This window comes from Melospiza georgiana, chromosome Z, assembly GCF_028018845.1.
Source record: "Melospiza georgiana isolate bMelGeo1 chromosome Z, bMelGeo1.pri, whole genome shotgun sequence".
Taxonomy (NCBI): domain Eukaryota; kingdom Metazoa; phylum Chordata; class Aves; order Passeriformes; family Passerellidae; genus Melospiza; species Melospiza georgiana.
Genome location: NC_080465.1, coordinates 71,714,240 through 71,739,120, shown reverse-complemented (window position 1 = coordinate 71,739,120; position 24,881 = coordinate 71,714,240). Strand labels below are relative to the sequence as shown.

The 24,881-nt window shown below is 42.5% G+C and overlaps 1 protein-coding gene across 1 annotated transcript in view; it reads left to right on the top strand.

Annotated features, from left to right (window-relative positions):
- Window positions 1-1,029: 1,029 nt before the first annotated feature.
- Window positions 1,030-24,881, top strand: part of RAI14 (retinoic acid induced 14) — an 84,993-nt gene continuing 61,141 nt past the window's right edge. Inside the window, exons 1-2 of the mRNA XM_058043870.1 lie at window positions 1,030-1,118; window positions 11,481-11,572. Of these exons, the coding sequence (XP_057899853.1) occupies window positions 11,537-11,572 (36 nt within the window). The 5' untranslated portion in view covers window positions 1,030-1,118; window positions 11,481-11,536. The remainder of the gene's footprint in view (window positions 1,119-11,480; window positions 11,573-24,881) is intronic.

Sequence of the window (24,881 nt, the reverse complement as noted above, 5' to 3'; positions counted from 1 at the left end):
TGGTGGTTTTGGTGGTTTGCCATTGGCTTGACGGAAGACTCTAGAAAGGGGGCTCCAGAGGTTGAAGTTTGAGCAGAAGGGTTTGACCTACATGGGAAACAGACTCCTAGAGCACATTCTGAACCTTGGTACTGCCATAAAGCCCACTTGTGATTCCCACTGTAAGCTCCTATGTAGCCAAACACTACACCAGTCATTAATTTGGATCCTGAATAGTTCTCTTCTCTGAAGAGAAGCCCACTTCTCTTTCTTCTCAAGCAATCCTTTCTACCTAGAGGTCTGACAAAGGGAAGCTTTGGGGAGAACCGAAACGCAGGACTTCCCTCATATGCTGAAGAACTTTTGTTTCCTTAAGAACTTTACATAGGTTTGGCCCCTGCCCCCTGCCCCCATCTTTATCCTGAGGAGATCCTAAAGCGTCCAAAGATGGCAGTGGCCTGGCATCCACCTTCAGCCTGGGGGAGACCTGAGGGGACGCCCCATTGCAGTTACAACTTCCTCAGGGGGGAAGAGGAGCAGCAGACACTGATCTCTGCTCTGGGGTGACAGTGACAGGGTCTGAGGGAAAGGCTTGAAGTTGTGTCAGGGAAGGTTTGGGTCTGATGTCAGAAAAACGTTCTTTCCCAGAGGATGGCTGGGCACTGGAACAGGCTCCCCAGGGCAGTGCTCACAGTTCCAAGCCTGACAGAGCTCAAGAAGTGCTTGGACAATGCTCTCAGACATGCTGTGACTCTTGCGTTGCCCGGCGCAGGACCACGAGCTGGACTCTGATGATCCGTCCTTGTGGGGCCCTTCCAACTCGGCACACTCAGCGATTCCGTGGCTCCCCGCACCCCTCCAGAGGCACACGAGCCAGCGGGGTGGTCTCCGCTCACCGCCGCCCGCCCTTCCCCTCACAGCCGCTCCCGCGCGGGGGCGGGGCCGAGCCCCCTCCCCGCGCCCTCAGCCCCCGCCGTCACGTGGCCGCCGTGTCACGCCGCCCTCCCGCCCCATCCCGCCCCCGAGTGTCCCGGGGCGCTCGGCGCCGCCGCTCCGCCCTTCGGCAGCGCCGCGGATCGCTCGGTGCGCGGCTCTCGGCACAGCCGCGCCGGCGTAGCGGGACGCGGGCGCTCCATGAGGTGAGGGCGCGGCGCGGGCGGCGGGCGCGGCTCCGTGCGCGCTCGGCGGCGGCGGCGGGCGCCGTGAATGGGGCTTTGTGTGCGGCGCCCACCTGCTCCCGCCTCCGCCGCCCGGCGCGGGGGGCTCCGGGCGCTGCCCCGGGCGGGGAAACCTCTGAGGGGCGCAACGGGAGGGAACTTCTCCCTTCTCATCGCCGGGCGCTGCCGGAGCACCCCGTTTGCCCGGTGTGGGGGAGCGGGGAGCAGCGGGGGGACGCAGCCCGTGAGTCGCTGCCGCTTGACTGTTTATTTTCATTTAGTCTATAGTTTATGTTTCGTTTGCTGAGTTTTGTTTTGTTTTCCTCTCAAGATGCGCGGCGGGCAGTGACAGCTGCCCGCGGGGGTGAGGGACGGCGCGGCCGGTCCGCCGCCCCGCGCCCTGCCGCCCGCAGAGGGGGCTCCGCGGTCCCTCGGCCGAGCGGAGCCGCCCCGGGGTCGGGGGTCCGGGGGTCCCTGGCAGGGCGCGTCCGGCCGAGCCCCGGCAGCGGCTGTGCCGGTCCCGGGGCACCGTGATGGGGATGAAGTCCTCCCCGGAGGAACCCTCGGAGCCCTCCCTCCAAGCAGAAGGGTGGTCCCGGCAGTCCCGGGGCTCTCCCCGCGCGTTGGGAGCCCGTGGAGGGCACGGTCCCGCCGGGCTCCGCCGGTCCCCGCTGCCGGCCGCGGATCCGCGTACCCCGCGGGCGCGCAGGGGGCTGCGCCTTCCTATGGCAGCGCAGGCTTAAAAGACCCAGAATTGCTTTTGCTGTTAAAAAAAAAGATTAAGTAGTCTGCTTTAGGAATAGCATCGAATTTAATCGGGAACCTGGGCTTCTAACTTCTCACAGGGCATGTGGAAGATTTATCTTCCTCTTGCACAGCGTTTGGCAGCACAAGCCTTCTGCAGTCTGCAGTTGCCACTTGTGACATTCTTAACTTTCCCCTTGTGAAAAGAGTACGCTTTAACAGCGTTGCAGAATCTCTAATGAATTCTCCTGTTTGCTTCTATAATAAGTATGAATGTGCTTGCTACAGCACTGATATAAAACACTTAGTCTACTGCTACTTTCGTAGAAGCTGAAGTCTCTTTTTGCCTTTTTCTTTTCTTCTCCTCTACCCTAGCAGGTTGTAGATTAGCTGTGTCATTAAAAAAAATAAATAGATCAAATGCCAAAAATTACACATACATCATGTTAGAAAGGCTTTCTGGTGTCCAGGATTAACTAGGAGTAACTGAATTTGTAAATATCTGTCAATGACCTGCTTGGCTCTTGTCTTGGGACACTCATGGAGAGCTGTCAATGAGATTTTATTTACTAATAGAAGAATTGCAAAACAGCCATATGAACCAGAGTGAAAGAGCATTTTGAGTAGAACAACACATCGTATGAGCTCAGGGTTCCCTTGATTTGAAGCCAAGCTCAGTGCCAATAAGTCACTGAGCAGTAGCAGACACCCATCCTTCCTCTAAAATATTGGCCCTCTGCTATTCTTTTCCCTTTCCAAAAGTGCATCTGCTAGCAAAGCAATAAAATGCTACCTCCTCCCCTCTACTTCCCTGAAACAAGAGATAGATGGATAACATCAAGTGAAGAAGAGACTAGATGGGAGGCTGCTCATCTCATGAAGTGATGTAAGCATTTCATCACTCGCTTGCCTCATATCTTCCTTTTTTTTTTTTCTTTTTATATATTCAGTTTTCCTTCTCCCCCTTTCTGATGACTTCATGCCTTTTTGAGGGAGAAGCAGTGATTGGAGAAGCATGAAAGCTGGTTCTTGTGTAAGATGTTGGTAATTTCTAAATCCTGCTGCAACAATACCCTAATCACCTTCCTTTTGGGAGTTGATTGTGATCTAGTTCTTTTTGCACAGGGATAGTGCTTGAAATAAATATAGGGAAAAAAACCCAAGGGAAACTAGAACAGATTCAAAGCTTTAGTGCCTTGCTTAATGGCAGGCATGGTAGAATATTAAAAATTCCAGGGTAGAAGCACAGCAATCCATAGCATCTTCTGGAGTTATAGATTTGAGCAGCTGGCTCCTGCTGTGTGTGTACCCTCTTGCATGTCTGAGAAGCCTGCCCGCTTGCCAGCATTTTTTGGAGCTGCCAAGTGCCTGTGGATGCATACAGGTGATTGAGGTAGTTTGGGCTTTGCTTTCAGAGTTGTCAATCCTGACTGCTCCTTATATTTAGAGTCATATGATCATGTTCATGTTTCGGGTTCAGAGGAAGTAATGCAAACAGGTATAATACAATTGGTAATATGTTAGAGCAGAGCTTGTCACTGTCCAGCTGCCAGAGACATGCCAGTCTGCTGAACTCTGGGAGCAGCTGAAGCTCTCCCTGGCACTTTGGACTAGCTGACAGTCCAGGTACTTGCCAGGGACTACAGGAGTGGAAGCTCACAGCAATGAAGGAATGCATCCTTCCCTTGTGTTGAGGTCCTGAAGCACCCAGGAGGTGATGGTGGTGGCCTGTGTGCTGAACTCGAGATGGTCACGTCTTAGGGAGAGCCTCATGGTTAGTGCATTTTCCTGGGAAGTTTTAGGTCTTGATAAGTCCTTCCTCTGCAGGCAGAACTTGCATTTTAGATGAACGCTGTAGTAACTTATGTACATTTTCTAAAGCTGTCATAGTCTTGGTTTTCTGCCTAGAAGCCATTGCCAGTGCTGAAAATACTGTAAAACAAGATGAGTCTTATTTTTTTTCCCTCCCACATGAATCTGTTGGTAGAGGAGAGAGAAAGCCAAATTTGTTCAGTCATGACAACACGAAAAGAATTTGTGTGCTGGTCTGCCTGTGCCTCTGTAATTTCAAGGAGTTGAGCATGTTCCATTTCTTTTCTCATAACTTTTGAGAGGCAGGGAGCTACTGTTAGTTCTTGCAGATGTCTGACTTCCCAAAGGCACTTTGGAACACCCTGAATTATCTCTTCAGAGTTTTCACTCTTGAGTGCTTCTGAGGACCTTGTTTACAACTACTTGCCTGAGACACCAGCATGTTAAATCTAAGGGATATGTGAAGATTGCTAAGTCTATGAAGGCTGGGAGAAATATCTTAAACACTGTATCTTCTTCAATATTGATACAGCACCTAGTGCTGCTGCTATTGAATATGATGTTCAAAAACCTGAATATAATAAAAAAAAAACCCACTTGATTATCATTAAGATCACAGAATGGCTGAGGTTTGAAGGAGCTTCTGGTGATCATCTAATCCAACCCCTCTGCCAAAGCAGGTTCAGCTAGAGCAGGTTGCACAAGATCGTGATCAGGAAGGTTTTGAATATTTCCAGAAAAGGAGATTCCACAGGCTCTCAGGGAAGCCTGTCCCAGTGCTGTCACCCTCAAAGTAAAGAAGTTCTTCCTCATATTGAGGTGAAATTTCACATTTTTCTGTTTATGCTTCTGTTGTTGCCTCTTGTTCTCTCACCAGGCATGCCTGAAATTTGTCTGACCCCATCCTCCTGACACACATCTTTAAAATATTTGTAAGCATTGATAAGATCCCCTCTAAATCATCTGTTCTCCAGGCCAGACAAACTGATCTTTGTCAGCCTATCCTCGTGAGAGAGAAGCTCCAGTTCCCTAACCCTCTGTGTCCCTCCACTGGACCCTCTGCAGAAGTTCCTTGCCTTCCTTGAGCTAGGGAGCCTGGAATTGAACACAGCACTGCAGAGCAGAGCAGAAGAATCTCCTTCAGTGTGCTGTCCACACTATTCCCAAAGCACCCCAAAATACAATTGGACTTCTTGGCCACAAGGACTTACTGCTGGCTCACATTTAACTTGTGCACCAGGACTCCAGGTCCTTCTGGACAGAGCTGGATTTCAGCAGGCTCACCCCTAACCTGTGCTGGTCCCTGAGCTGCAGCACCCCACACTTGCCTTTGTTAACTTCATGAGGTTCCTGTCTGCCCAGCTTTCTAGGCTGTCCAGATGTCATTGAATGGCAGCGTAGATACCATTCCACAAATATCATTTACCAAATATGAGTGTTAATCTTGCTGATGTCCTGCTAGTTTATAGCACTGAGGGTCTTCTAGAATAGAAGAGATCTGAATTTTTAGTCCTTTTTAGTGAAGATTGAAACCACATGAAACTCTCAATTTTTGAATGTTAAAAATGATGCTCAGTTTTCATCAGCTGAAGTATTTACCCAAGGACTTGGTAGCTGAGAAGGGGAGCTGTGTTACCAGCACAGTCTCTGAAGGTATTTCTAGATTAAAGCAGATTCTAGTAGGATGCCCTTCCAAGGTGTTTATGGGAATGGGGCTTGTCAAGTGTCTTAGGTAAATTGCTTTGATATCCCTGTCTCTCTAATTTCACCCCTAATAGGTGACTGCTCTGCCTTAGGCTGTTTCAGAATTTTAATCCATAAAGTCATGGATGTATCTCTTCATAGATTCAATGTTGCAGCTGTACAGTTTGTTGTGTTTGATGATTCTGAAGAACATCAAGTTGAATGGTTGATAACAAAATACTAGGAAGGAAGTATAAACAAGTACTAGCTGTTGTTATCCATGTAGATTTCTCATTTAAGAACTGACATTTCAGAAGTGGGACTCCAAGGCATTTTTCTCTATTGCTAATTGCAGCTAGATTCTTTATTTCCAATCTCATTCAGTTGAGCTGAATAATGAACACAGAAAAGTCTTCAGGACTGCACCATATCTTATTTATGATCAAACTAAAGAAGATGGTCTCGAAATAAAGGGCTGTGCAAGGGTGTCTGTGTGCTTTTGTTTTAGCGACAGGAAAATTGAAGGCAGAGAAGGAGCATCAGAATGTCTCGGTTCATGGAAGAAGTCTTGTCTTTTTTGTTGTGCCTGGATGTTGATAGACACTTCCAGACAAAAGAACGAGAGTGGGACTGGAATAAAATCGTGTGTAAGGAGTGAACAACAAATTTACCTGGACTTAATTTAAGTTAGAGTTTTGCCCAGAGTACTGTGTAGTATGCCAAGTAAACAAACCAAGGCAATGTCACATTTTGAATTTCCTCCAACTTGCTCCTGTCCATTGTGTGTAAAGGCCTTGTTGGTGCTAGTTTTCTTCTGGCTGTCTAGAGCTGCATTTGAATACACTGTGTAAACAAACTGCTTGTATCCCCAGACTGACCATCTTGCCTGGGTTTATATTGTCTGTACGGCGTTCTCAGAGGCTGGTACTGCTTCAGCTGAATCCATTAAAAGAAAATTCAACATTTGCAAATTCTGAACGTCAAAGGAAGTGTAAGAGTAAAGAGTTGGTACAAAGTGTCCTGGAGAGAGGAGCGATAGCTGTAGATTTGTTAGTGTTGCATCAGCTATGGCGCTCTAACTTCTGGACTCAGATGCTTGAATTTGTATGGTTCAGCACATCCTTGCCAGTGATTTGTGAGCAGATAGAGGGAATGCACTAGGTTACCCAAGGCCCTTGCTATCTCTGATGTCGGATTCTGTTTAGAGTGGGATTAACTGTATATAAATCACTCCCACTCTTGTGTAGTGCTCGGGCTTCTCAGTGCATTTTTCAGTACGTTTTCATTAGTAAGTAATAGTAGATTAACCAAGCCAAGAATTATTTGTCTTTATAGGTAACACTGAGTTTATAAAATTCTGTTCCATTTGTCTTTTCCTATGATAGCAGGGTGGGTTACTCAAGATGGAAAAACTGAGTTGAGCTGATAAAGAGCAGGGAAATGTTCCTGTAGCTTTTGGTCGCATCATATGTGCTTCTCTGATTTGGCCTGAGAAATGGAAGAATATGCTCAGCTGGATGGAAATAGGAAGTAGTCAGGGGAGGTGGAGTTTGGGTGGATTATTGTTTTTAGAGCAGAGTGGGCTTGCTGTATTTATATGGGAGCAGCCAGAGAGGCTGAGCAATGGCTAATGCCTCCAGGCAGGACTGTGTCTTTGGCCACGTTAAGGAGCAGCTTGGGTTGGAGCACATTCTTGGTGTTGTGTAGGTCAGGGAAGCTCAGGGATGTGAAGCATTTGTGAAGTTGGATGCTGAAGGTGATCAGCAGAAGGGATGCATTAGCGTGGATGCCTCTGGCAGCTTTGCAGTGCTGGCTGCTGCTAGGCTGTGCTTCTGGGTCAGAGCTGGGCTTGTGGTTTAGAAAGTGATCATCCAGAGGGTAAATGATGGTGCGCCTTGGGGGAAGACACTTCTGGGGCCCCTTATTTTCCCTGTGAGAGTAGGTGTAGTCACACAAAGGAGGATGTAAGTGTATAGCAGCAGGAGAACTCTTCCACACTCCAGACTCTTTTTTCGTTTCCCCCACAACTCCACGTGTGTTGCCAGATCTTGCCTAGAGTCTGTAAATCTTTACTGTGACCTTTCAAGGTTGAGAAAGTGTTTTTGGAGTGTTTTTGGGAGGGGAAGTGGAAATTAGTTGAACCATTACTCATGCTTTACTGTGAAGAACCTCTGTGTGAGATGGAGGCTTCTCAGGGTGTTCTGAAAAAGGTGTAAGATTTTTGAGACCTAAATTAATTGAATTCAGCATTTATCAGTGAGGAGTGACTCATTAGTATGAACACTGTGTGTAATATAAGGTTTTACTGTAAACTTCCAGTCTTGCTTAGGGAAACTAAGTCTTTTCCTTGTTGCATCACTGGATTTTGGCCCTCTCAAGGAGTTAATTGTAACATTGTTTGAAAGGCCTTGCTCTGATTTTAATGCAATTTATTGAAATGGAAAAAAATGTCAGTGTTGTTGTTTACTGTGGTTTGCACAAATCTCACTATAAATCAGCGGGGAAGATTATCCTAATCTGTTTCCTACATTTAAACCTAAATATTGCATTGTGTATTAAAGCACAATTGCAATGAAATTATTGAGGCCAAAGATTGCCACCACTTCAATATCTCTTGTTCTAGCTAGATAGGTTTACCACCTGCCTAAAGATGTTTTTTGTGGCTTGTATTCCTCAGGACTGTTTCTTGACATTAAGCTAAAGGAAGATAGAGGACCAGATATTTAATTTTGGAGATAATGGTTAAAAGCATGTGATCAGCATTAGCTGTTGAGAATCCCTGGAGTTAAGCACTTATCTGCTGCTAACTTGCTGCAGCTATAAAATGACAGCACTCAGTATTTATTACCACATTGGTTTTGAAAGCAGAGAAATGCCACTATTAATAGAGATTGCTTCTTGTAAATACCTGTGATTCATTGCAGAAATATTGTTTTGAAGTGTCTTGATGCTCCCTGGTGAATTTCTAGTAGTCACTTCCTATCTTGTAAAACAGGAGAGTAATTTTAGTGGCGCTTCCTTTATCCCCCCTCGGGCAAGTGAACAGTTGTCATAAAGCTCCACCGAATCAGGATGCTGACCTCCTTTTCCATCAATTCCAATAATTACACCCTTTGAGAGGGGACTTCCTCCTTTAAACAGTGACAAGAAAAGGCAGCTCTCACCACTTCATGCATTTTTATCTCTACAGTGGAAGGATTATGGGCATTATGATGCACAAACTGTAATCTGAATGTTTGTGTTTAACTATATCATATGGAAAAAATACAGATGTGAAAAGCACACTCAGCTTGGGAATGCTGTTTTAGTGTTCTTGAGCATGCTTTTTTAATTATGCTGAGGATTTGAGTTTGACATTCAGTGTATAAAATGTGCTTTTTCCTTTCTCACAAGAGGGAGAGTAATGTATTAGGAGTGCTTGCAAAACTTGTTAATTAGACTGTCCTACAGGTTCCTCAGAGGAGAGGGTCCAGCTTTGCAGCTGCTCCGTGTACCTACAAGGAGTTTTCATCTCTCCCACGGCCTTGTAGTTGAGCACTTTGTCTTCCTTGGGAGCTATAATAAATCTTTTGTCCATAGGAGCCAAAAATGCTGAGGGGGTGGGAAGGGGTAAGACAGCCTACAGCAGACAACTCTTTGGCAATCTGGATGTGAGGAAAGATTTCTTGTTTTCAATTCCCTGTGCACGGGATTTATTTATACTTCATTAACCAGTCCAATTAAGCAGTTTACTTTTTTTAGTCAAAGTATATTTAAGTTATAAAATACGAAGTCCTGTTAAGTTTTGCATTTTCAGGGATATTGTATAATGTTTCATGCCTTTAAAGTTCCTTTACATTGTTCTTTTTTTTCTTTTTTTCATAGAATTTGGGGGTTGTTTGGTTTGGTTTGATTTGTTGGGTTTTTTTTGGTTTTTTTTGTTTTTTGCTGGTGTGGTATGTAAAGAAAGCGAGGTGAGTAATGGAATTTGTCTTGTCTGTACCCTGGCATTTGCAGTTCTCATCAGCCTTGATGTTACTGGAGGATAATTTAGATGATTATTGGGCTGTTGCTGAGGTTCAGGCTCCTTTCCAGTGCGGGTTATGACAGCTGTAATTTAAAAACTTTCTCAAAAGTTTGGGTAGGTGTAGCAGAAACAAAGTGGTATGCTTCTCTCAAAGCAATCTGAAATAATTCCTTTTTATTTGATTGTTCAGTTATTATATTTTAATTTTTTTTTACTATTTTACAAATACTCCTTTCCATCCAGGAAAAAGCTAAGAAATTTTCACCTAGGTCAGGCAGTGAAAAGGTTCTGCAAAATCTACTTTTTGTTTTTCTTTTTGCCTACTAAAGAATTAAACAAAACACCACAAACCCATTCTCCTTGTGATTAAATGCAAGAATTTTGAATGAAACCCCTTATATTCATATACCTGGATGCAGTCAGGGATCTGACATGACTTGAAAATGACTGCATAATTAGACTTAGAGTAATTTAATTCAATTTAATTTTTTAACAACTTGCAGAATTAGCCCATTCAGATTACCTACTGCTACCTACTGAAAAGGTGTAGCCTGTGGGAAATGTGTTTGTGTGTATTTAATATATGGGATTTTTGTTTGTTTGTTTGGTTTTTTTTTTAAGAAATGTACTTGAGTTTTGAGTTTGTCTTAAATCACTCTCAGATAAGTATGGGGTTGAACTAAATAACATGTTTACTTAGCACTGATTGCTATTCCTGAATGGTAGTTAGGGCTGTATTTTGTGGAAGCATTCATATGCATATATATTCCACTAACAGTGTGCTGTGTAGTTGGATTTTTAAAACTCATGGTAGAGTTATCATGTAGAGCATAGCAACTTGCCTTTAATAATGAGATGTACTTTTATGAAATAGCTGAATCTCACTTTGGTTATCAAACTGTAATATACTCTTTCTGAAGAGTGATGTGAAACATACTGACCCTGCATAACCTATTTGATTTTATGCTTCAGTCCCTATTTCAATTATTTATTTATCTGACTAGACTTTTAAAACTTTTTCTACTTTTTTTTTTCCTAGGGTGGAGAGAGGAAGTTTATACAGCTGAACATCCTTAACTTTAAACTGTTCCTTCAGAAAGAATTTGTATAGCAGCTAAAACTTGTAGATGAAAGCAGCTAACTATTTCAGTGACCATACCGTAAAACTAGAAATGTGGAACATTTTTATCTAGATGCATTTGCTAATCCAGATGTTGCTCTCTCATTATGATTTTCTGCTGTGCTCTAGGAAAAAGCCATGCTGCTTTAATGTGCTTTCACCATTATGTTGGCTTGACAACGTGTGGCATCATTGAAGCTTTCTGTAGGAAACTTTGCCCTAGACACCCACGTTCCTCTGTGAGAGTTTGCAGCTTGTCTGTTAGGTTAGCTTTGTATGTTTGTTCAACTGCTGCTTTCCTTCATGTGGAAGGGAGGAAGGGGGAACAGGACTGTGATAATGCACTGCCAAGTTTCAAGCAGCTATGGCTCTTAAAAACCCACATACAGTTCCCCCCTTATGGGGAAGAATCCAAAACAATTCTTCCAGCAATAACCTCTGTCTTGTTCAGACGATTCTGTCTGCTGTGTTGTGTCAAGCTGTCCTAGTATGTGTCCAGCAAGGTAGAAGTACAATTTAGAGTTTGGTTAGTGGTTGTACTTGTGCATAGAATAGTGGTGATACTTCTGCTACCCAGTGCAGACCCATGGTGGTAGGATGGCGGCGTTTTAATGAATGACTTTGCATAATCCATTATTACAAATGGCTGTCCTGGTGATAATGGGCAGTGGTCAGAGCAATCTGTTCATGTATGAACCTGTTGCTGATCTAATTATGTGGAGGTGTAGTTAATATAACATGATATACATCTTAGGTTTTGGTGAACATTTGTTCTGTTGTTCAGCGGTCAGATTTAGGCTTATTTCTAAGTTTAGAGATACAGTTAGAAAGGTTCGCTTAAGTGACTGTTAATCTTTTTTAGAGCTTGAGGGCTAAATCCTCAAAGACTGATAGGGGTATGCAAATTCAATTGTGACTTGCCTGCCAGTGAACTGAATGGTATCAAGTTGGAATCTTACTTTCTTTATTTTTTGTTTAGATATTGAAGAAGAATAAAAAGCTCCTCAAAGGTTTGGAAGGTTGAATGTGATCAGCATGAAGAGCTTAAAAGCAAAGTTCAGGAAGAGTGACGTAAGTACTTCTGCTATGTTTGACTGCTGGTTTTCATGCTGGAAACAAGTTCTTCACTCCCACCTTGATAAGCTTGTAGGTTAATGAATTACAGAGAAGAAAGCACAAAGGCAACAGCTGAGTACAGTATGCAGTAGGCTGTTTCTATTTGTAGAGCCATTATCTGTTATGCAAATTAACAGTTTTACTACTTTGGTCCCCATAGCTGAATCATACACGTCTGTGGGGTCTGCAGCACTTCTGTTAGATTGTGCTAGTGCCCAGATTGGAACTTTGTTCTAGTTTTAGGGCTAAGCCTCATAAGGACTTTACTACCCAATCATATTTCTGTTTAAACCTAATACAGTTCTTATCAGTGTTTGAGCACTTAACTAATGTCTCCCCAGTCTGTGGCAGGGTTTCTTTGTCAGCAAGAATACAGGAACCAGCTGAGCAGTTAGGGCAGCTGTGGTTTATCAGTTCTAGTACGACAGGAGGGGTGGATATGAGGCTTGAGCAGTGGGGAAGGAAGAACTAAATGTTGAGGGACTCATAAGAATCTCCAGAACAGCATTTAGAGAGACATTAGGCTGCACAAAATCTTGCTTGTTGTAGAAGTATTGGTGGATACCCAAACTTTGACATGTATAGTAAGCAATACTTCCCTTGGAGCAGTGGAACTAGACAGTCTAGTCCTGTTCTTGTCCTACTACTCATCCTAGGTTTTTGTGTCACTAGTAAGAAGTCTGTGAAATTGGTGAGTTTATTTAACTGACTTTCCAGATGTCGTGTAGAATTTGTAACAGATATTCATGATCCGTGGAGAATGTAGTGTTTCATTCTTCATCTTAATTTTCTTGTGCCCTTTTGAAAGAGGTGATGTATTGTTTGCCATTGCCAGATTTGCCTGGGGTCCTGGGGCAGCCGTGTTGGATGAAGATGCTTACGTGTGAAAATGGAGTGTCTTAAGAAGCCTTGGTGCTCCGGAGTAAAGTTACACAGTGCACTCAGCGTGTGTTTTGATGTAAAGATGGTCTCACAGCACACCATTAGAGTAATGTGTCTTCAGCCAGCCTGTAGTGCACATCAGTAGCAGAAGAAGGTAGAGTTGCTGTTATGGTGTGACCTGCAGATGTGCTGGCTACTGCTCAGAAAGAATTTTGGGCTGTGGATTAGCATTTGGTACAGCTGCTGAATTGGTGTCATTGCAGCAGCACGGGTGGATGGTTTGCTCCTTCAGTTTAGCAAGAGGCATTTCTTAAAAGACTGCCTCTCTAAGCAAAAATGAACCTTTCCTGTCTAGAATATCTAGAATATTCCAGAAATATTTTAATTTTGGGTGCAGAGGGAAGCACTTTTCACTACTTAAGCAGTATTTGATTTTGCTGGTCACCAGATTGAATCAGCCAGTGGCACAGTGTCTCGTGCCACTTCACAACAAATAAAAATAATATCACAAATCTCTGGTGTCCCATCTCACTGAACTTGCCTTTCAGTTTAGAACTGCTAGAGTTCTGTGGTCAGACTTTTTTGCTCCTGTTCCAATAAGCAGCAGCAGTTGCTGTTTTGAGTTCACCCACACCACTAAAACTTTTAATAGGCATCTGCTTGGGTAATGAGAGCGGTCTGCTGGCTAATACATGAACACACTTGGAAGTTAGGTGTGCCCATGTGTTAGGATGACTTCATCCACACTTCAACGCTGCTTGGCCGGGCTGCTGCTCTAGAGCAAAGGCTAAGTGACACGTGTGATGAAACCAGACCTTGCTGTAGGAGTTCAGCCACTGTCATAAATTGCGCTGGTTCACTTATTCCTCACTTATCTAGCCCTGATAACTGGTGTATGCCTCTCCCCAAAATCAAGGGCAGTCTGAATGTAATTGCTGTTTTGATACTACTGCTGTCTACTGGCTGGAGACAAGGTTGACCGCAAAGGATTTTTCAGATACCTAAAATTTAGATAGGCATCTCTAAGAGCACAACAGTCTAAATCCATGACAGTCTGGTTTCCTCTGTTTTGAAGCCAAGCCTTAAGGGCATAATTCAAGGCAACCAACAGGAGCTGTCCTATATTTTGTGCAAGATAAGCAAGGAAAATTCTCTTCAGTTTCCAGAAGCTGCTCTTAGTTACAGGTTTTGAGGGGGAGAAAAAGGATGTCTTTTTAATGGGAAGTAGTTGGTTGTATTTTGTCTCAGTTTATAAGATGTGGTAATTTCTCTTGGATTGGGGATGAGAGTAAAGTTAGAAGGGTTGGAGTGAGTTTTCTCATTGCTCTCTAAAAGAAATCTTTAATGTATTGTGTTTTAGAACTGAAGATATCTTAGGGTAAGGAAGAGTACCCTTGTCTTAATCTCGTTGTTAGCATTAAAAAATAGGGAGTGGGATGAGTAGGAGGTAAGTCTTCAAGATGTGCATGAGAAACAGGAATTGCAAACACTTCTCCAGCAGTAGGGCTGATAACATAAAACTCTCTTCTGAAATGAAGACTACAAAGGAAATTTTACTGATGTATTGAAACTCTCTAGTCTTTCCTGCAGTGGCTGAATTAAAAATGAGTATAACTGCAAATATTCAAGTATATTTCTTGTTATCCCTGCCAGAAGGCATTGCTTTGGTGCTCAAATGATGCCAGTCTTGACGCTTGTGAAAGAAATGACCCTGCTCCCTCTTTTTCCGCGTCTGCTCTTCTCATTTTGAGGGTGTCTGACCCTGCAGTGAGCTAGGTCAAGGACAAGAACTGATGGAAAAATACTTTATGGGGTGAGTGTCAGATGAGTAACTCTGTGCTCTGTGTTACTGTAGGATCAGCCTTGGGAGAAATTGTGGAAGTGGGAGGAACTGCAGGACATCCCTTTCTCCAGTTGTTGTTTGGTTTAGTTCCATTGTCAGGTCACACCCTGAGAATACTGGCGCAGAAAGCACAAGGGTGGGCATGCCAACAGAGGAGTTGCAGGAATAGACGAGTAAATAAGGCTGCTAATTTAAATATTTAGCAGGATTGATATAGTCCACAGCTGAGAGATGACAGTATGACTCATAGATGAAGGGAGACTCCTCACTTTATGCTTTTGCTGTATCCCTGTATTTCACCTGATTTACTGTTTGTGAATCCAGCCCCATTAACTGGAGAATCCTTTGTCCTTGACACACTTAATCGCTGTGAAATCCTTCCTGGGGGTGACTGTTGCCATGTGAACACATGTGTTTGGAGAGAAGGAATGAGATTTATCGCTCTGTCACAAATGACTATTGTCAAAGCATGATGTGTAGTCACAGGAGGATGCTTGTAGACTGGGAATCTGTGAACAGGGTGCCTGAGTGGGAGCAAATGCCAAGACTGGAAGCTAAGCAGTGGTTGTGCACACTTAAAGAATGTGTAGACAACAGAAACCACAATCATGTCTTGACAAAGCAGCAAGTGTCTTCTGTCTGAGAAGCTGTATTTTCTCTACTCTCCTCATCTCTTGCTTCTCATTATCAAACTCAAAACCTACCATTAAACACATAAAAGCTAAAGGGATGGCCATTTTAATTGTTGCTGGAGGCTATCACATGTAACACTTGAAAAGGTTGCCATAGTAATAGCAGGAGCTATCACTTCAGACCTGAATTTGTTTATACACAGTCCATAGTTTATTCACACAGTGGAGAATGAATGTCTCTGCCCAGTAAGAGAGAAGTTCTTCATAGTTTCTGCTTAGAAAAACAAATTTTGAAAAATTACTATTAAAATATTACTGATGTCTTATTAGGCCTCTAATACTGGAGATTGCAGTGTTTTCTATAGTAACTAGTCAGTTTGTGGCCTGACTTCAAAAGCATCTAGAACCTTAAACAGTGGAAAAGTGGATTTTCGTATGTGTGAAGATTTAGCCTGTCTAAACATGTTTTGCCTGTTTCTTAAATATGACAAGGTGCTCATCAACATTTTCAGGCACCTACACATATTTAAGTATCTAGCTCTTGATACTAGGATGATGTAAGTACATAAGTGGTTTATTCAGGTAGACTGGCTTTTAACCATGTTCTTGGTTACTCTAGAAAAGGCATATTGCGTAAAGGCTCATGGTTTGGATTGTTTTCACTGTCTTAATTGTGTGGGCAAAAGCTGAAAAGCTTTAGGACCCTTTTCTGTGAGTATTGAAGATCACACATACTGCAATTTGACAGAAACCAGTTTTTTTCTAAAAAGCTATCTTGTTGAATGGACAAGAAGATTTGTTTCCAAATACCCTCAATAATAATAATTAAAATTGTAGTGTTCTTTAACACTGAAAATTGACTGTGCAGTTCTCAAAAAATGTACTTAATGTCAGAAGCAGATCCAAGACAGGCTGGGATTCCCCAATGCCAATTACCAGCTTTAACTTCTGGTATTTCTGGAAATGCCTGTATGTTGTACTATTTATTACATGGGTGTTGAGAAGTTTGTAGTTCTCATGAAAATTTCTGCTTTTTGGCCTTTGCTGTAGTCATTGTTCCATAAATCTCAACAAAATGATGAAGAAGTTAGGTATGTTGTAGTGTAAAATCTTAGTCTTAATCTAGACACTATGCTAATTAAATCTTGGCATTTCTTTTTAATGCCAAATGTTTGAAGTAGTGAGTTTACATTTAGCAAATTTTAAAGTATAAAAAGCTAACCTGCTTGGCTGTTTGGAATGGAAAGACTGCTGGGTTACATTCAATTAAAATTTGTGTTCTTGTGTGTTCTGGGCTGAATGTGTGGGAGAACAAAACTTGGGTGGGGCAACTTGAAAAGTAATAAAGCAGGATCTCCTGCAAACAGCTATTAAATTGCTCTGTCCACTGAAAGCTACAATTAACCCAAAAGGGAGCATGGGATTCAAATTTGCAGTATCTGCTTTGTGCATAGGTACTTTCAGGGTAATTGTGACAAAAAATCACCACATACTGTGTTATCTCTGGCAAAAAAAGTGAAATGGCTGTGTTGCTTGACCATTGTCCACAATTATTTAGAAAATGAACTACTGAAGCTTGCTTTTACTTCAGTATCCTGCTTTTGTTGTGTGTTGGATTGAATCAGGCTGAAACACATCATCATGACTGTAGCTTTTGCTCAGTTTACTGTTCTTCAGTGGTAATCTTTGATTCCACCTATACAGCATGTGATGGAGGGTTGATCTCTGGAACACACAGATTGCCCTCAACCAGTTCTTCATGGGAATGGAAAATTGAACCTCCTTTCCCTCTTGAAATGAGTGCTGTGGTTCCTGATTGTCCCTCCCCCTGTTAGGAGTCAAGAGTTTTACTTTCCACCCCATATTCTGCTATTTGGCTTCATACCTCCAGTTCTGAACATACACTCTGCTCTACTCAGCTTGCTCTGCTTTATCCAGGAAAGAAATTAAACCTGTTCTGAGTATATTAGAGTAAGAACTGCTGGTTCCAGTCAGTTCAGGGTGAACCTTTTGCCATCAGGGCATGTATTTTCTTTATTATTCACAATAGGAATGTCCTCAGAGTACATATAAAATTATTTTATTCAGGTGAACTGTAATTCTGGCGTGCAGGAGCCCTCTGTGAGGGGGCCAATATCAGCCCAGAAGTTATGCAGCATCTCTTTTAATGGTGAAAAGAAAATGTAATGGAGAAGACAAGCAAAGACTGACAAATAAGGGTGTGGGAAAACAGAAGGGAAGCAAGAAGGTCTAAAAGGGAGAAGAAAGGAGGGATAGTTGAAGGGTCAGAGTTACTATTTTGGTAACTGTTCCGGGAGAAGAAGCAACTGGGCTGCTGTGGGTTGCCTGTTGATCATCTGTCTCTGGATGGGAAAGTATGAGGAGTGTTTAAGGCTAAATAACTTGCAGATATTCTGTAAACCACCTGCAGCATCTCCAAATGTTTAAGACAGAAAGGAGGGGGAATTGGTTAAATGAGAACTGTGCTATGGTGTTTGGAATTACAGTAGACAAACCTGAGTTTACTTTGAATAAACACATGGTTATTTCCTTAAACAGGATTATGAAATGGGAGTGAGTAGGAAGAAGAAAGGCAAATTGGCATATACAGACTGGAGAAAACTAGTATTTTTGAATCTATTGGTAACAAGAAAGGAATCTTTTTGTGTAGAAACATTTCTTTTGTGTCCCTTTAAAGAGAGCACAAAAGTTCAAAGGCCTTCCAACTTTGGAAGAGTTGGGAAAAAAGCATTTGTAATTTTTTCATTTATTTGTTTATCTTTAGTAAGATTTAAATGTAAAGTAAAATAAATTTGAAAATTATAAATGAGCAATCTGCATCTCCTTACTGTGGTACACTATATCCCCTCTTCCTTTTTGGCGCTTCTTGTGCCTGATCTGATATGACGTTGTCTGTTAAAACTTATGTGGAGGAGAGGATTTTAAAGAATGGCTCAGTCTTTGTGTTTGAAGGCTTTTGCCTTGTCTTTTGTTGTTAGTGAAGACAGTTTGCTGTGAATATCTGCTGTAATATCATCTAGTGAATATAACACCCGTACACTTTATTTTAGCGGAGATTTGAGCCTTTTCATTCTGTGCTTATATTTTGGTAGACTGTGAATGGTACAAGCAGACAACAAATGTTTAGGAGTGAGTCAGACTGAAAGATGTGTATTAAATATCTAATTCCAGCAATGCATTCTAATGCTATTCTTCAAGAAGCTGTTCTGATTGTGTGTAGTCCAGGAAAATATCCAGGATTAGGGACATGTCAAGCCCTTTTTTGCTTCCTTGCACATTGTCACATTGAGGTGTGCTGAATATACATCTCATACATGCTCTGACTATCTGTGAAGGTAAAGCATAGAGTGGAATCACTGTGTCAGTGGCCATTCTTCCCTGGAAATGGGAAGTCTGTGTATGGGACATGTGTAGTTGTTCTGCTATCTGAAAACCTGTTTAATGAGCCATTTTGCCTATTTCAAGACCTGAATGATCTGGGCAAAGCTGCAGCCTAAAGCTTTTAAAAGTCCTGTTAACATTGAGCTGGCAAAAGCCATCACAGTGGAATGAATCTTTTAACTACAGCTTCAGGATGTCTTAATTTCTTAGACTCACAGTTCATATTCACGTTTATTGTTACTGCAGGTACTATCTTTTCCAGTATTTGGGCTGCTATGTGGACTCCATATTTACCTTGAAGTATTTTGAGGTAGAAAACTCTCTAAGTAGTGCTTTTATTCCACGTGACACCAGTGCTACTTTCTACTGTCTGGATTTTGAGAGGCGGCATAGTATTATTAGCAAAACATAATGTGAAACTGGCTATTTTTACTCTTCTATAGCTGTCTGAGGACTCTCATTCCCTAGATATGCTGAATGTGATTGTCTCAGATGAAATACTCAGCTAACTGTCCAGAACACTTGCATTGACTTGATTGTAATGATAGAAGCAAAGGTATTTTAATAACTTTGCAAATGATGTGGTTGCCGATGTGTATGTATGTGCCTGACATACCTGTGTGGCTCAGTTCATGGGTGCATACCTCTCCTCTTTCATCTTTGCTTCTTTGCTGTGTGTGGTGGAAACTTCTTAGGAACCTTGCCAGCTTGGGTAACCTGTCTGGTTATCCAGAGCCTGAAACAGGGCCCTTTGAAGTCAGAAGAAAGACTTCTGTCTGCTTGATGGAGCATTGAATCAAGAATGAAAACCAAAGTGCTGGTTCCATGGACGTGCATGGCCAGCTCCAGTGAGGGATGGATTTCCCCTCAGTGAAGCATTGAAATACATTTGGGTGTTGAAAGTGCTGAGATGGGCATATTATCCAACAGTGGCTTCTTTCTGGGGTCTAGAGGAGGTTGAGTTTCTGTTCTTTTCCTCCAGCTTTATTTTTTTCTTTGGGGCATGGTTGCTTATGGCTTGATGCGATTCTGTTTGACAGGAGGAATGGCAAACCACTACATCTAGTTTCAGTCTACCCTCTTTTAGTTTAAAACCATTATCCTTTGTCTTATTGCCCCAAGTCTGGAGAAAAAATTCCTCTCCATTATTTACTAGCTGCTTTAAAGTATGAAAAGGCCACAGTAAACTATTCTGGAGCCTTCTCTTCTCCAGGCTCAGCAACCTCATCTGCCTCACCTTGTCCTCAAAGGAGAGGTGCGTCCCCTTTGATCTCCAGCCGGTCCCTGTGGTTCCTGTGCTGGGAGCCCAGGGCTGGATGCAGGGCTCCAGGTGGGTCTCAGCAGAGCAGAGCAGAGGGGCAGAATCCCCTCCCTGCCCTGCTGCCCACGGGGCTCTGGGTGCAGCCCAGGACACGTTTGGCTCTCTGGGCTGGGAGTGCCATGGCTGGGCCATGTGCAGCCTCTCACCCACAGCACCCCCAAGCCCTTCTGGGCACGGCTGCTCATGCCCAGCCTGGGCTGGCACCAGGGGCTGTCCTGACCCTGGTGGAACACCAGCGCTTGTCCTTCTTAACCTCATGAAGTTCCCACAGACCTGCTTCTTGAGCTTGTCTAGGCCCCTCTGGATGGCATCAGTCAAACACATCTCTTGGCATGGTGTTATCTGTAAGTTTGCAGAGAGTGCACTGGATCGCACTGGCTGTGTCACAAATGGAGACACTGAGCACTATTGGTCCCAACACAGACCTCTGAGGGACACCACTCATCACTGATCCCCATCTGGACATTCAAACATTGGTGACTGCTTCCTGGATGTGGCCATCCAGCCAGTTCATTGTCCACCAGACAGTCCATATGTATCCAGCTGAGCGAGCAGGACTTCGGGAGAGGCCATGTGTTGATGACACATTATTGATTATTTCTGTGTGCTTATCAGGAGAAGAAGCAGGACCCTTTTCTTTACTTTCTTCACTGTGGCTAAGGGAACCCTGAGTAGTATACTGTGGGCTTATGCCTTACATTGTTGAGAAAGACTACAAGTTCAAACTGTCTTGGAGTGTGTTACTGGCACAGTAACAGCATACTTAAGGATGGAATTCTTGTGGATTTCGTTTTGACCACCCAGTTGTATTCCTGTCCCACTTGGTACAAACAGCCTGTTGCTGTCTAATTTTGCTGGATTTGTCTCACAGCTGTCTCCAGTCCTGTGTCAAAGTGTGATAAATGCAGCAGGCAGCAGGTGTGCATCCCTGCAGCCCTGGTGTTGCAAATAGGACTGTGCATGTGAAGTGCTGCACAGCAAGAAGCTGCCCTAGGCTTCGTGTTGGGCAGCAGTTTTTTTTTTTCCAGTAGTGAATACCACTTCTTAATGCATATGTTGTTTGCTTGTAAACTTGGAGTTGCTCAGTGTGTTTTGGTTTTGTTTCTTGTAGTGTAGGTTCCTTGTGTGCAAGCCAGGTCTCGCTTCAGCTGGATTGCTGTGCTGGTTATTTACCATGTTGTGCACTCAAGAGGAAGGTTGTGTTTCCATGTGTTTGTGAGGAGCATTAGCTCAGATTAATGTATGTCACTGCAAAAAGGTCTTGAGAGTTTCCAGTGGTGATGCACTGCAGCTATCTCCGTTTGCTCAGATGATGGTAAGATGGATAAGATCAGATGTAGGCTGTTGGTTTTTTATGTTTGTGAGTAATTTTGCTTTCCTTAGAGGGTCATTTAAGGAAAGAAATGTAATTTGTGTTAATTTATATTGTTTTCTAAACTGTGATATAGTGAATGGGATGGGACAAGCATGAGCAGTGTGGGGGGAAAATGGCTATAGCTAAGTTTCTTCTATAGAAGGGTGGCCACTGGTTTCTGTTGAAAAGCTTGGGATTTTGGGATAATACATAATAATAATACATGGTATGTTTTTTTTCTCATTTTTATGTGTGATGCTTGCTCAGTCATTACACATGAGGTGGTAAATACCAAAGTTTCTTTATTATTTTCTTCTTTTAATTTAGGCTAGCTGGGGGAGCATGGACACTCCTCTGGCCATAGAAGCTTGTGTCCCAACTCTTCTCATTCACCGTGTCTTTGCATAGTTTTGGGCAAATGAGCAGCTATGAGTGCTGTTTCACCCTGTAAAACACACAGTATCTGTGTCATTTAGCCATGCAGTATTGAAGGGAGGGCACCCAGTCCAATTTGAGAATTTCTGATGCAAAATGGAAGAACATGAAGTAAGTGTTCTTCAGAGACCAGGAAGGCAAGTTTAGCAAATTAACTTCTAGCTGAAATGTACTTGTCATTTTCAGTGTGTTTCTTCTGCTAGTATAGGAATGTAATTATTATGCCCTGGAACTCCATACAAGGGAGTTTCCATGCCTGGAATTTAGATTTATAATCTGCTTCCTCCCACTTCCAAACCCAAAGTATCATGATACTTTTAGATGAAGATCAAGTCACTTTATGATTTATTCTTGAAATGCTAAGTTACCTGTTTGCTGCAGTGGTGACTGTGATTATGTCCTTTAAGCTCACAAGAAAAAAGCCTGCTATCTAGAAAGTGTGCCTAAATGCTACTTAATGACAAATATCTTCCTGCTCTCTGGCAGTAGCAATTCTTCCACTCATTCTCCTCTCCTGTCTCCTGGGTAACTCCCATAGGTTTAATAACTGTGGCTGGGGCAGAATTTTAATTTTCTTAAACTTATGTTTCTGTTTTTGACATTGTTAGTTTTTCTGATATTTGGTTCCCTTCCTCCCACCCTCCACTGGCCTGTAAATTACTTTAGCAATGCTCAGCATCTTCAGTTTTTTGAAAGTAGGATTGTTTCAGCTCTGTACACAAGGCAATCACAATTAGAAAATTTCATCCTTTGACATAAGAAAAGCAGCCTTGTACGTGGTACATGTACTGAAGGTGTCTGTCAACAAACTTAGTGTAATCTCATGGGGCTGGGGGGAATGGACATTATAAATCTTGCCATTGGAATTTATTTAAGCTGCTAGTTGAAAATCATGAGAACTGCCAATGCAGTGCAGTAAAGGACGGAAAGGTCAGGAGACTGGAAAAAAGGCTCAACCCCTCATCTTTCAATGCGATTTTTTGCAGCCTTGTGCAGGAGCTTATTATCCCACTTTCACACCTTAAAAATAAGGGAGAGCTGTGGAAAAATATTTCAATGGGGTAATTGTTGTGGATAGAATAGTAGTTCTGCAGTGCTCAAATACTGTGGAAACATTTGAACTGTGTAAATTCCCTTTAAGGAGAGACAAGCAGCTTCTACCACACCCAGACTAACAACTTTCAGAGCTCTGCATAGCTTGGGTCTCATCAGACTCTTCTGACTTTGGTATGTCAGCTAACTATCATGACCAAGAAAAACCAAACTCTGCCTCCTGTTTAAAATCTGTTGGTATTTAGTGTTGCACACTGCTGGAGATCAGACCTGCTTTGCAGGGCACTTGAGTTTGTCCCAAATGTGTGTAATAGGACTGCATGAGGGTTCCATCAGTAAGATTCAGAGGGGTGACTTTAAGTATAGAAGCTGTAAATGTCCTTGATGATAGTCTCCTTTAATAGTCCCTGATGATAGTCTCCTCTTTCTGAGAAGCTGAGACCTGTGTTTAGGGTGACAAGGTGCTGAGGACTTTGTAGGATCACATCTTTTACATTTTAGTAGTGCAGTTGTATGATTACTCACCGTTTTGTCAATGCATGATCATCCTCTGACCGAGACCATGTCCCCTCCTGCCTTCAGTGTGTGTGTGTGTGTGTGTGTGTGTGTGTGATTTTGGATGAATTGTCAGTTTTCACACACAGCTGAAATGCATCTTCTTTTCAAGTATGTTTGAGTAATCCATAGTGATTAAGCGAAACAAGTAGGAAAGAATGTGATCTCGCTATATGCCACGATTGTAATGACCCCTCTTTGCAGTAAATCAGTTGTTTGTCAGAAGACTCATGTCTGCATAAGCACACGACATTGCTGCAGACAGGAAGTGCCCTAGTCTGTTGACCTTGTCTCCCAGGGAAAATCAAAAGTTCTCATTAAATTAAAAAAAAAATAACAAAACCAAGAAAAACTCCCCCAACTTGTCTTAGTAGAAGATGAAGGCAATAATATGTATAACCTCTTTCTTTTCTGTTGTTTATGGATGTGCAATCTGATATTTAAATTGCTTTTAAAACCTTTTTAATGCAGCTGAAAGGAGTGAGGTCAGATATATTTTCTTAGGGTTATATTACACTCCACAAGGGTGAACAGGAAATGGTTTAAAGGAATGCCAAGAAGCCCCTATTCCCTAACCAATTCCCTTGTTTTTTCTTAACCAGCTTTATTTCACATTGCATGCTTCAGCTGCTGTGAGCTTTTCTGGGTTGAGTATAGGGGCAGGTTTCAGTGTTTCTTAAGTTACATCACCCAAGTTCCTTTGCCTGCATTTTAAAGAAGAAAACTGTCTGGATTCTAAATACAACTGTATACAGACTAAATGTGGTGAAACAGAGATCTTGCTTTGCGCATTTCTGATCTGTTAGAAATGGTAGGTGTGCTGTCTTATTGACACTGTTAATGTTAAAAGAATATTCATTACAATTTCCTATTATTACCGCTGTCCTCAGGAATTTGCATATGAATTTATGCAGTACGATCCCCATTTATTGACTTTATTTCTTGAATTCTTATTCTTCTGTTTCTAGATAGGTTTTCTTCAAAGCAGCCTTTTCTTTTTGTCATCAAGTCTGAGTTTAGAAATTTGAAAGAAACTTCCATATTGCCAAATCCATGCTCTTACAAACTATCAACAATCTGTGCCCAAAAAACCCAAAATCCAAACCAAAGCAAAAAAAAAAAAAAAAACATAAAAAACCCAAATCTAGATTTAAGTGTTTCTGTATCATACACTAACTGAAATATTCAAAGACCATTTGTCTCTTCGCTGGTTTTGCTTGTCACCTAGAATATCCAGTTAAGTCACACAAGGGAACCCCTTGTAGAAAATAAATTTTGGAAGGGGGTATTTCAAAGAGCTGTGAGGGATGTAGCTTGTTTTGTGGAGTGATCTGCACACAGCATGAGCTTGGGCTTCCTGCTATTCATAGGTGAGGCAAGTCCCTTCCTCTGTGGGGAAGGTTACTTGCTCTAGAGTAAGTCACTGCTTTCTGAGGCTTTGAGCAGAAGCAGTGAAGGCTCTCCTAACACCTGTTTTCTGATGTAAAAGCTCACAGATGTTTTCATACCTGACCTGTCTGATTCTGGGAGTGCATTTAGTTGCTTAATAGGGCAAATCTTGAAAACATTCACGATGTTTACCAGAATGCTGCCACAATGAACATGCAAGACTAGACCAGAAATGTTCGAAATTCCTTCACAGAATGTGTGTGATGTGATTTTTTATAGTCTTGACTCTTCACAAGTCATTTCAAACACATGCACATTAAGTGTAAGTTTCAAAACTAACCTACTGCTGATCTTAAAATGTCCTTAAATAGTCACATTAGACATTATCCTGGGCTTTT